Raw genomic sequence first — 13,641 nt, forward strand, 5'->3', positions numbered from 1 at the left:
CAGACGCTCACCCGGCGAGTGGTGGCAGCCCTCGCAGCCCAGGGTTTATTCGTAGCACCAGAGAAGGTACAAGAATCAGCCCCGTACACGTACCTCGGGTTTGACGTCACCGAGACCCGGGTGACTCAAAGACCACCCCAAATTGACCCCCGAAAATACGTCACGTTAAACGATATGCAGGGTTTGGTAGGGAAGATTCAATGGATGCGCGCAAGAACGCCCATCCCCTCCGTCCTCATGCAACCCCTGTACGATCTCCTAAAAGGAGACCCCAATCTTAAATCGCGCCGCGAATGGACGGAGTCCGCGAACAGCGCGCTCTGAGAAATTACACAGCGGTTGGCGGGTAGCCATACTTGTCGAGCTGAACCCCGCCTCCCCATGGAGGTCACGATATTTCGGGAGGGCAGCCTTTTCGCGGCTATACACCAAGAGGCCGAGATTCTCGAATGGTGTTATCCTCGAAACCCCTCCCGTGTTCTCCCAAAGGAGACTGAGCTTCTCGGTCGCTTTTGCCAGAACGCCATACAGAGGGTAGTGGCGCTCTCAGCCACTTACCCTATAGTCCATGTCGGGATAGCCACGGGAGACCTTGAGACGATAGTCAGGGACAGCTTCCTGTGGGCCATGCTCCTACAGCGGGCCGCCTTTACAGAACGCTCCCCGTTGACTCTTCGCCACTTATACGAGGGATCGGACATTCTGACCCCTCGGGTGATCTCCGATACTCCGGTCGGAGGAGACAATTTCTTTACAGACGCCACCAAGGAACACCGGGCGGCAGTTTTCAATCAGACCACCGGTGACTTGTCGGTGCTCGACACACCATACGGCTCGACTCAGCGAAATGAACTTTTCACTATCATATGGGCAATGACTAACTACCCCCAGGCGATCAACATTATCTCGGATAGCCTGTATGCCGTTAATCCTGCCCGGCGAATCGAAACCTCCATACTTTTCGACCGGCACTCGGAGATTTGGAACATGATCTCTCGGCTTCAGGCTGCCGTAGCGGCTAGGGAATGTAGGGTATACCTCATGCACGTCCGTTCCCACACGGACGGAAAAGGGCCGATCTTTGAAGGCAACCGCACTGTGGATGCCAGCCTACACCCCACAGGGCCGTCACTAATGGGGCTGGATGCCGCAGCTGCGGCGCATAGGGAGTTCCATCTCCCGGCTACCTCGCTCCGCCGGCTGTATGGGATCACTAGAGAGGAAGCCCGGTCTATTGTCCGGCGCTGTACTCGATGTCTTCCATTCGCCCCACGGCCGGCAGGGTCGACGGGAGTTAACCCCCGGGGGCTCACGCCGAACGAGCTGTGGCAAGTGGATGTCACCCATTGGGGGACCTCCACGGTTCATATGACCATTGACACCTTCTCCGGATTCATGCTGGCGACACGCCAAGCCGGAGAGGCCGCAAAACATGTGCAAAACCATTTGTACCATTGCTTCGCCACTATAGTCACACCCCAGGAGATAAAGACCGATAATGGCCCCTGTTATGTCTCCAAAGCCATGTCCCTCTTTTTCTCCTCCTTTGGCATCTCCCATGTTACCGGGATACCTTACAACCCCAACGGTCAAGGCATAGTGGAGAGGGCAAACAGGACGCTGAAAACTCTCCTGCAAAAGCAGGGGATGGGGAAGCGGGTCACGCAGTGCGCCCTAGACAAGGCTACGTATACCCATAACTTTCTATCCGTCGATCGGGAGACGGGAATCTCCCCCGCCATGCGGCAACTCTGCCACACGTCCACGACCATGAAACCCCGGCGCCACCACCCGCACGCACGCACTACAGGGCGAGCAATGTGGCGTACTGCGGAGGGCGATTGGCGCGGTCCTGATCCAGTACTAATTCGGGGTCGAGGATACGCTTGTATTTCCACAGGTGACGGCCCCGTTTGGATCTCTTCGCGACACCTCCGCCTCGTCGAGGAAGACGATGCCCAGCCGCAGGGGAAGTCCCAGCGCCCTGATTCCCCTCCTCCTCCCCCTCCTTCCCCTTCTTCTCCCCGGGGGCGCGGTGGGGAGGGAGGCCGGAACACGGATTAACTGGACTGGTCTGGTAAATAGCCACCTAAAGGATGTTGAGGAGCAGAGCGGGGTTTGGAGGTGGGCCCTCCTCGCCAATGCGCCTTTGTTACGCATGCTGTCCTGGAAGGAGGACTCCCCCCAACTCTCATTCCAAGGGAACGTGACCAAGCTCACGGGCCAGCACCGGGGTCAGCCCCCGGAAACAGACCAGCGTGAGATCCGTATTCGGGGCGCTATCTTGCGCAGCACTGGTCCCCCCATATGCTGGTACACCGGCAATAGGGCTTTCTCGAACCAGCCCGAGGTAACCCGATCTTGCTTGCGGTTGCTAAATTTCACTTACACACTGGAAGTCAACATACCCCAAGGTCAGGGGCACCCCACACACCGAAACCTTACGTTGCTGGGGATCCACGGCACACTTCAGTGCACCCCCAACGGCAAAGAATCCAGCGAGGGAAGCGGGGGGTACTTTGGCCATATCCGAAATGCGAGCTCGCTCCCCGGTCCCGATAGAAAGTGCGCCGAGGGTCGGGGTGGGGTCTGGACGCCTCTAACTGACTGTTCCACGGGCATATTCCACTGTATTCCCCATAACCGAAACGGTACCCTCCTACTCACCTAGGATAACCACATTAGGAACCACACATATACGGAGGCGGCCGCGCCCGGGCTTTATGCGCTACCGTGGGGGACGCGCCACCCCGGTCTCTGGAAAGCGTTTACTTCCGTACGCTCTCCCACTGCGACCGTCAGGGTCCGCTCGTGCGCCTGCCCTGACGGGGCGACGTCCCGGGAGTACCCTTTCTCGGTGTATCGTATTATTTTCCGTGAGGGTCTGAACGTTTCCCTGCACTCGCAGGGCAATTGTGCCGACCATGATTATGCCTTTCAAGGGAACGCCCGCATCCCTGCCCCTTACGTGCTTATAGCCTGCCCGAGTACTGACCCCAGCTGGAAGCTTACTGCCTCCCGGTCGGCTTATGGCGACTTCTCCTTGTCCACCACGGGTTCCTCACAATGCGTCCTTATGTCTCGGGCGCGACCCATGACCACGGAGGGTGCGGCAGATTACGCTGTTTGGCTGGTCTGGCGGCCCCGCTACACCCTTGTACCCGTTAAGTCCGCTGACCCTTGGTTTTCCCTGGCCTCCGATCATCGGTGGCACACCCTAGCGACCCGCTTGCGCGGCTTGCGCACCCGCAGGGAATTATTTGAGGCCATACTGGGATTCGAGAACCTCGCGTTTTCGGCCTTCCAGGATCTGTATGATCGGACTGGTTTCCTCGCGTCTCAGCTCTCTGCCTTCATGCACTCCACCCAACTGGCGTGGGGGGTTCAGCGTCACCTGGACGCTTCCCTGCAGCAAGAGCTGGTCGGTCTTGAGCATGTGATCGAGACGCTCGGCGACGAGGTTCGCCTCCTGTCCCTACGGCAGGCGGTGAAATGCAACTACCGGTATCGGCATGTCTGCGTGCTTCCGCTCCGCTGCAACGCCACCAATTCTTCGTTCCCTGCCTCCTGGGACGGAGTGAAGAAACACCTGGAGGGACTCTTCCTGGCTGCCAACGTAACCGGCGAGTTACAGGAGCTGTGCCACCTTACCCACGAGCTCAACGCCCAGTCGCTGCCCTTCCCCAAGGCTTGGGACGACCTCTACCGCGGGGAGGACGCAGTGGAGGATCTCTGGGACTGGATCAAATGTGTGACGCCAGGGGGATTGGCCCCTTGGCTGGTCTCGATCCTTGCCACCACTGGGGGGGGTTTGCTTTTGCTCTTGTGCCTCCCGTGCCTCCTTCGTCTCTTTTGCTCCATTGTTGCCCGGGTGGTCCGCAAGATTAAGGTCGAGATGCTCCCATTACGCGGACGCCCTTAGCGGTCCCCGCCATAAAGGGAGGGGTACACGTAGGGAGCGGGGGAAGGCGCTGAGACAGGCAGTATGTGCACACAAACCGTACCCAACGGCTCAAGGCCAAACAGACTCAACAACAGGAGATAAAGAGACCAGGGCAAGAAAAACAAGCTTGCACCTGCAAGGCTCAGAGGCAACCTCAAGGCCATATCCGCAGCCAGCGATGGTTGGCAACGGGTGGCTGGGGGCGAGCCAGAGCAAACGCTTCGTGACTGGACAGAGCTGTTGCTAGGCTAGTGGCTGGAGGGTGGTGTGTGCTACATGGCAAAGCCTCGATACGCCATTCCCCGAGAAAACCCTGCCCCCGGGTAACGGAGGGTATAAGAGACGAACAAGACAAGGGGGGGCGCCCTCTCTCCCTCTTCTCTCTCTCTCGCTCTCGCTCTCTCTCTTTTTTAACCATGTAACCGCTGATAGCAAATAAACGGCAACCAAGCTTTGGACCTCTGGCTGACTCTTCCTGGTGTGAACGCGCGGCCCACGTCCGGAGACGTCCGAAGACCCGGAGAGGGTAAGAACCCGAGAGTTGCCCCCGAAACCGCGGGAAGCAACGCCCACTCCTACCATACCTGGCTAATCTACTACAGCACTTCACTCCTCCAGTGCCTGGGTACTCACTGCACCTACTCACTGGAGTTTTAGAGGCAGTACTTGAAACATAGTAAGCGTTTAACAAATACCATCATTACTAGGTCCCATTGATAGCCAAAGGGACTAGAACATAGTTCCAATATTCTTTTCTTATTTTTTATGGTGGTTGCTAAGCGCTTACTATTTGTCAGGCACTGTCCTAGCTCGGGGCATTGTTTTAAGTGCTGGGCACTGTTCCAAGTGGTGCCATTAATACTACATCCAATGTCAGTGCTGTGTTATTAATGGTTGTGTGTCTAACCCAGCGCTTAGACCAGGACTTGACAAATGGTAAGTGCTTAACAACTACCATGAGAATAAAACAAAACAAAATAAAAAAACCCAAATGATCTTTTGGTAACTTCCACAGCTATGGGTTCACCTGTAGTGAGCGATCTTAGATTGTGAGCACCCCCTGGTGAGGGGATCATGTCTACTTCCCATCTGTTTATTCTCTCCTAGTGCTTACAGTGCCCTGAACACAGTAAGTGCTTAATAAATATTATTACTACTAGTATCATTTTCAGGACTTTGGTTTAGCCTGACGTTCTTTCCAAATGTTCAAGAAGATTATTCTTTCAGACGATCTCTTTTTGTAATGGTATTCATTGAGTGCTGGCTATGTGGAGGGTACTGACCTAAGTGCCTGGGAGAGTACAATACAACAGAATTAACAGGGATGTTCCCTGCCCATAACGAGTCTCAATCTCTCTCTACTACAACTTCTTGTGGGCAGGGAACCTGTCTATCAATTCTGCTGCACTGTACTCTCCTAATCAATAAATTAATCAATCAATCACTCAGCTAATGCTATTTATTGAGCGCTGACTCTCTAGAGTGTTACGAATGTCAGGGAGGGATTGTAGGGAAGGGAAGGGGAAAGCTCTAAGCAGAGGACCATTTTGGTCAAACCCTCCCTTAAGGAGAGCTCTCTATAAACATCCATGGCAAAGAGAGAGAATCAGTTCACCCGTGAAATGAAGTGAACAGAGAAGATCTTCCCCATGGCAGGCTTCATATCCTTGTTCCTCAGGCTGTAGATGAGGGGATTGAGGGTGGGGACAACACTGTGTAGAATACGCAGCAGGTCCAGCGTCGATGGGGAGGACGAGGATGGCCTCAGATGGGCAAACGAACCCGTGAAAAGATACAGAGAGACTACGGCGAGGTGAGGCAGGCAGGTAGAGAAGACTTTGGTTCGGCCCTCGGTGGCCGGCATCTTCAGCACCGCCAAGAAGATGTGGACATAAGACACGAGGATGGATACAAAGCAGCCCAAACACAAAATAACACTGAGCTCAAGAACACAGACCTCTGCTCGGGCCTCTCCAGGGCACATGAATTTGAGCAACTGGGGGACGTCGCAGAAGAACTGGTGGATGATGCGAGGACCGCAAAAGTGGGAAGAAAAAATAGCGGCAGTGTGCATCAGGGAGTCGAGACTCCCTCTGAGCCAGGAGGTGGCGACTATCTTCCCACAAACCTCTCGGTCTATGATGATGCCATAGCGCAAGGGGCAGCAGATGGCTGCGTAGCGGTTATAGGACATTGCTGTAAGGAGGAAAACTTCTGAACCTCCAAAAAGAATCATTAACAGGACCTGAGTAGTACACCTTAGGAAGGAGATGGATCTGCTGTTGCTCAAGGAGTTGAGGATGGACTTGGGGACGGTGGCAGTGATGTCGCAGATATCTAAGAGGGACACATTCCTGAGGAAAACGTACATGGGAGTGTGGGGGCGCTGGTCGAGGACGGTGATGGTGACGATAAGGAGATTCCCCGTCAAGGCCACCAGGTAGACCAGGAAGAACAGCATGGCATGGACCAGCTGCAGCTCCCGGACCTCTGAGAACCCCAGGAGGAGAAATCCCATCACCATGGAGATATTGGCCATTTTCTACTTGGATTTCCTGGGAGCAATGTGGACAGGAAATGAGAAAATGGTTAACTGAAATTCATTAAGAATTCCAGCTGGATGCCCAATTTGAAAACATACTATTCCTCAACGTCTTATTCATTCATTCATTCATTCATTCATTCATTCATTCATTCATTCGATTGTATTTATTGAGCGCTTACCATATGCAGAGCACTGTACTACGCGTTTGGAACGTACAATTCAGCAATAGAGACAATCCCTGCCTACATCGGGCTTACATTCTAGAAGGGGGAGACAGACATCAAAACAAGTAAACAGGCATCAATATAAATAAATAGAATTATGGATAGGTACACATATACCCAGGTGCTGTGGGACAGGGAGAAGAGGGTAGAGCATAAAGAACAGGTCGGGGCGCTGCGGAGGGTACAGGGAGCTGAGGAAAAGGAGGGCTTAGTCTAGGAAGGCCTCTTGGATGGGGTGAGCCTTCAGAAGGGGTTTGAAGTGGGGAAGTGTGATTGTTTGATGGATTTGAGGAGAGAGAAGGGAGGACGTTCCAAGTGCTTATGAAAGGATTTTGGTCAAGAGAAGCAGCGTGGCCTAGCGGAAAGAACCCAGGCTTGGGGGTCAGAATACCTGGGTTCTAATCTCCTTCTATTCTCCATTTACTATCCTGGAGAAATCATTCACTCCTATGGCTTCAGATACCACCTCTATGCAGATGATACCCAAATCTATATCTCCAGTCCTGGTTTCTCTCTTTCTCTCTTCAGTTTCACATTTCCTTTTGCCTTCAAGACATTTCTATTTGGATGTCCTCCCACCATCTCAAACTTAACATGTCCAAAACAGAACTCCTTGTGTTACTACCCAAACCCTGTCCTCCCCCTGATTTTCCCTTCAGAGTAGATAGTACCACCATCCTTTCTGTCTCACAAGCCCACAGCCTTGGAATTATCCTTGAATCCTCTTTTTCATTCAGCCCGTTGGCCCCACCTTCACAACATTGCAAAAATCTGCCCTTTCCTCTCAATCCAAACTGCTACCACGTTAACGCAATCACTCATCCTATCCTGCCTGTATTACTCCATCAGCCTCCATACTGTTCTCCCAACCTCTTGTCTCTTCCCACTCCAGTCCATACTTCACTCTGCAGCCCGGATTATGTTTCTACAAAACCTTCAGGACATGCCATTTCATTCTTCAAGAAACTCCAGTAGTTGCCCATCCAACTCTGCATCCAACAAAAACACCTCACTATTGGCTTTAAATCACTCCATCATCATACCGCTCTTATCTCACCTCGCTACTCTCCTTCTACAACCCAGCCCGCACACTTTGCTCCTCTAGTGCTAACCTTCCCACTGTGCTTGGATCTTGCCTGTCTCACCACCGACATCTCACCCACGTCTTGCCTCTGGCCTGGAAATGACCTCTTCCTCAAATCCGACAGAAAATTACTCTCCTCCCCTTCAAAGCCTTATTGAAGGCACATCTCCTCCAAGAGCCCTTCCCAAACTAAGCACCCCCTATCCCTTTAGTCCACTCTCTTCTGCATCACCCTCAGTTGCTCCCTTTGTTCTTCCCCACTCCCCAGCCATACAGCACTTGCGTACATATTTATAATTATTTATTTGTATTGATGTCTGTCTCCCCTGGTCTAGACTGTAAGCTCGTTATGGGCAGGGAATGTGTATGTTTATTGTTGTAGTGTGCTCTCCCAAGCACTTTGTACAGTGCTCTGCATTCAGTACGCTTTCAATAAATACGACTGACTGACTTAATGAATGAATTAATACTAGCTTCACCACTTTTCTGCTATCCTTCCAATTTAGACTGTGAGCTCCATGGGAGACATGCACTCTGTCCAACCTGATCATCTTGTATCCTTTGCCCCGAAACTTAGTACACTTCCTGGGACATAGCAAGTGTTTACCAAGTACCATTAAAAAATCTTCCTGGAGGAGATTGTTTTTCCAAAGGATTTTTGAAGATGGAAGAGCTGAGTTCTGGCAGCTTTGAAGTGGGAAGAGTTCTGAGGGAAATGTGTGAACTTGGTGAAAAAAGTAGGAAAAAAGAAACAGGGTTGCCTAGTGGATACAGCACGGACCTGGGATTCAGAAGGACCACTACTTGTCTGCTGTGTGATCTCGAGCAAGTCTCTTCACATCTCTGTGCCTCAGTTTGTTCAGTTGAAAAACAGTGTTTAAGACTGTTTATTATTCTTATTATGTGGGACAGGGACTATGTCCAACCCAATTATCTCGTTTCTCCCCCAACATTTAGAACAGTGCTTGGCACATAGTAAGTGCTTAATGAATATCACTGTTGTTTCATTATTATTATTACGAAATGAGGCCCAGTGAGCTGATTATGCACAAAGAATGCAAGCTGGGGCTTTTAGTGAGAGAACAGTGTGGATAGGTAAGAGGGAACGAGATGAATAGGAGTGCATTGAAGAGTTTTGAAGAGTGGGAAGTGAGGAGATATATGCATAAATTATTTATTTATATTAATATCTCTCTCTCCACCTCCTGACTATAAACTTGATGTGTAAAGGGAACTTCACTACCTGGCTCTGCAACCTGTCTGCTGGGTGACCTTAGGCAAGCCACTTAACTTCTCTTTGCCTCAGTGATCTCATCTGTAAAGTGGGGACCTTGAGCTACACATGGGACAACCTGATTACTTTGTATCTACCCCAGTGCTTAGAACAGTGTTTGGCAAAAAGTAAACACTGAATAAATACCATAATTATTATGATTATTACCAACGCTGTTCTATCGTACTGTTCTGCACACTTAGGACTGGTATCTATATGTAGTAAATGCTCAATTAATAACAATGATAGATTGATTGATTTCTACCATGAAAAGTGAAAGGTAATAATAATAATGATGATGATGGCATTTGTTAAGCGCTTCCTATGTGCCACGTACTGTTCTAAGCCGTGGGGAAGATACAGGGTAATCAGATTGTCTCACAGGGGGCCCACAGTCTTAATCCACATTTTACGGATGAGGTAACTGAGGCACGGAGAAGTTAAGTAACTTGCCCAAAGTAGCTCCAATACTATCCAACCTTGGCTTCACAGACTCCGTCCTCTCCTCGTTCTCCTCTTATCCCTCCGGTCGTTCAATCTTAGTCTCTTTTGCAGGCTCCTCCTCCCCCTCCCATCCCCTTACTGTGGGGGTTCCCCAAGGTTGAGTTCTTGGTCCCCTTATGTTCTCGATCTACACTCTCTCCCTTGGTGACCTCATTCGCTCCCACGGCTTCAACTATCATCTCTACGCTGATGACACCCAAATCTACATCTCTGCCCCTGCTCTCTCCCCCTCCCTCCAGGATCGCATCTCCTCCTGCCTTCAGGACATCTCCATCTGGATGTCTGCCCGCCACCTAAACCTCAATATGTCCAAGACTGAACTCCTTGTCTTCCCTCCCAAACCCTGCCCTCTCCCTGACTTTCCCATCTCTGTTGACGGCACTACCATCCTTCCCGTATCACAAGCCCGCAACCTTGGTGTCATCTTCGACTCCGCTCTCTCATTCACCCCTCACATCCAAGCCGTCACCAAAACCTGCCTGTCTCAGCTCCGCAACATTGCCAAGATCCACCCTATCCTCTCCATCCAAACCGCTACCCTGCTCGTTCAAGCTTTCATCCTATCCCGACTGGACTACTGCATCACCCTTCTCTCTGATCTCCCCTCCTCGTGTCTCTCCCCACTTCAATCCATACTTCATGCTGCTGCCCAGATTGTCTTTGTCCAGAAACGCTCTGGGCATGTCACTCCCCTCCTCAAAAGTCTCCAGTGGCTACCAATCAATCTACGCATCAGGCAGAAACTCCTCACCCTCGGCTTCAAGGCACTCCATCACCTCTCCCCCTCCTACCTCACCTCCCTTCTCTCCTTCTACAGCCCAGCCCGCACCCTCCACTCTTCTGCTGCTAATCTCCTCACCGTGCCTCGTTCTCGCCTGTCCCGCCGTCGACCCCCGGCCCACGTCATCCCCTGGCCTGGAATGCCCTCCCTCTGCCCATCCGCCAAGCTAGCTCTCTTCCTCCCTTCAAGGCCCTACTGAGAGCTCACCTCCTCCAGGAGGCCTTCCCAGACTGAGCTCCCTCCTTCCTCTCCCCCTCGTTCCCCTCTCCATCCCCCCGTCTTACCTCCTTCCCTTCCCCACAGCACCTGTATATATGTATATATGTTTGTACATATTTATTACTCTATTTATTTATTTATTTTACTTGTACATTTCTATTCTATTTATTTAATTTTGTTAATATGCTTGGTTTTGTTCTCTGTCTCTCCCTTCTAGACTGTGAGCCCACTGTTGGGTAGGGACTGTCTCTATATGTTTCCAACCTGTACTTCCTAAGCGCTTAGTACAGTGCTCTGCACACAGTAAGCGCTCAATAAATACGATTGATTGATTGATTGATAGCTCAGCTGATAAATGGCGGAGGCATTATTAGAACCCACGACCTCGGACTCCCACGCCCATGCTCTTTCCCCTAAGCCACGCTACTTCTCTAAGGGATGAAATAATGCTCATCTTCATAGTTGGTATTTATTGCTTACTATGTGCACAGAACTGTGCTAGGCGTTTGGAAGAGAACAATATGACTGAGGTGATTCACACATTCCTTGCTTACAAGGAACTTAAAGTCTAGGGAGGAAGGTTCTAGTCTAGAATTTCCAGGCAGGAACTGACAGTGCTTTCCACTTCCATTGAAGGCGGCCACCACTTTCTAGATTTTAGCCAAGAGTTGAACGTCTGGGAAAGATGATTTATGACAATCAATTCCAACATTCTGACTTAATGCCCTCCAGCTCCAGCTCTTGGTTCTTTCCACTAAAAAGAGCTGCACATCCTATTTTTTTAATTTTAAATTTTTGCATTCTGGTCTGTGACCTTTCTGGGATAGTGGACTATAGCTCTCTTAGACCAAGACCTCGGGCTCCAAACAGGTGAATGTCTCAATGGGTTTGCCCAACCTCTAGGGACATAAGGAGGGGAGACAGGATCTCTTCACATTCAGAGGACACGTTTTCAAATCCCAGCTCTGCCATTTTTCTGTTGTGTGAACTTTGGCAAGTTCCTTTATTCATTCATTCAATCAATCGTATTTATTGAGCACTTATTGTGTGTAGAACACTGTACTAAGCGCTTGGGAAGTACAAGTTAGCAACATATAGAGACGGTCCCTACCCAACAGCAGGCTCACAATTCTGTATACCTCAGTTCCCTCATCTACAAAATGGAGATTCAATAACTTCTAATAATAATAAAATAATGATGGCCACTCTCTTCTTCCCTTCAAGGCCCCACTGAGAGCTCACCTCCTCCAGAAGGACTTCCCAGAGTGATCCCCCTCCTTCCTCTCCCCCTCCTTTCTCTCCCCCTCCTCCCCCTGCATCTCCTCCGCCTTACCTCCTTCCCTTCCCCACAGCACCTGTATATATGTATGTATGTTTGTACGTATGTATTACTCCTTTCATTTATTTTACTTGTACATATTTATTCTATTTATTTTATTTTGTTAATACGTTTTGTTTCGTTCTCTGTCTCCCCCTTCTAGACTGTGAGCCCACTGTTTGGTAGGGAGCGTCTCTATATGTTGCCAACATGTACTTCCCAAGCGCTCAGTACAGTGCTCTGCACACAGTAAGCGCTCAATAAATACAATTGAATGAATGAATTTGTTAAGTGCTTACTATGTGCCAAGCACTGTTCTAAGCGCTGGAGTAGATACAGAGTAATCAGGTTGTTCCACGTGGGGCTCACAATTTTAATCTCCATTTTTCCGTTGAAGTAACTGAGGCACAGAGAAGGTAAGTGTCTTGCCCAAGATCACACAGCAGACAAGGGGCAGTGTCGGGATTAAAACCCACGTCCTCTGACTCCTAAACCCGTGCTCTTTCCACTAAGCCATGCTGCTTTCTCCCTCTTACTCAGACTGTGAGTCACATATGGAACATGAGTATTGTGAATCTACCCCAGTGCTTAATGCAGTGCTTGGCACATAGGAACAACAAATATTACAATTGTTATTATTATTCACCCCCACTGTCTGGAGAGCTTGCATTTCCAAGGCCATGCCAATACAGCCTCGGCTCCTCACCAACCTCTCACTCACACCACCTCCCATCTTTCTGAGCAGTGCCTCCCCCTCATAGACCTTTGACCTTGGCTGCGAGGCTTCTCCAGCCAGCATTCATCACTCATTCATTTAAAAGTATTTATTGAGAGCCTACTATGTGCAAAGCACTGTACTAAGCGCTTGGAAAGTACAATTAGGCAACGGATAGAGACAATCCCTACCCAACAACGGGCTCACAGTCTAGAAGGGGGACACAGACAACAAAACAAAACAAGTAGACAGGCATCCAACACTAATTCCAGCCCCGGTTCAGGTACTCAGATTGTTTAGTTTGTAATGACATTTGTTGCGTGTTTATTATGTGCCAGGCACTGTACTAAACACTGGTGTAGATACAAATAATCAGGTTAGATACAGTCTCTGTCCCACTCGAAGCTCACAGTTTAAGTCAGACATAGGAGGATTCAATCCCCATATTTCAGATGAGGAAACCGAGGTACTGAGAAATTAGGTAACTTCCCAAGGTCACTCAGCAGATAAGCTTAGGAGATTAGATCAGAAACCAGGTTCTCTGAATCCCAGGCCCATGCTCTTTCCCTAGGCTATATTGCTTCGTGACATCCAGGATAGAGCACCGGAGAAGGTAGGGCAAGATAAGGACACTCCCTGGGATCCGATTTGGGGACTTAAATTCACCCCACCGGCTAAGTGGGGTTCTTCCAGAAACAGTTAGAGGAAGGTGTGGGGGCACAGGCTCTCTGAAGTGCCTGGAAGGGGTTCCTAGCCCCCGAAAAATCACCCAATAGCACCCTGGGACAGTGGATGTTTGCTTGAATGATGGATATTCAAACCGTTCCCTCGGTTTGACCCAGCACTGCCTGTTCTGACTTTGAGAGCAGGGCAGAGCAGGGTCTCTGTTTGGATGTGAGGGTCAAGGGGACGGTGACAATCGTTATTCGTTGATTCAGGTTCTCCACTTACCAGGAGACTTGCAGTGTCGGGGTCGTCTGGGCTTCCCTGATCTGGGTTGGCCTCCTGTCCTCTACAGCTCAAGGACTCTCACCG

General features: G+C 50.4%; 1 protein-coding gene across 1 annotated transcript; it reads right to left on the minus strand.

The window, feature by feature from the left end:
* Positions 1–5,549: 5,549 nt before the first annotated feature.
* LOC119924412 (olfactory receptor 14A16-like) lies at positions 5,550–6,482 on the minus strand. The gene has a single exon (XM_038743230.1). The coding sequence runs from the start codon at positions 6,480–6,482 to the stop codon at positions 5,550–5,552; it is 933 nt and encodes a 310-aa protein (XP_038599158.1).
* Positions 6,483–13,641: the final 7,159 nt, after the last annotated feature.

Source organism: Tachyglossus aculeatus, unplaced genomic scaffold, assembly GCF_015852505.1.
Source record: "Tachyglossus aculeatus isolate mTacAcu1 unplaced genomic scaffold, mTacAcu1.pri scaffold_99_arrow_ctg1, whole genome shotgun sequence".
Lineage (NCBI taxonomy): Eukaryota > Metazoa > Chordata > Mammalia > Monotremata > Tachyglossidae > Tachyglossus > Tachyglossus aculeatus.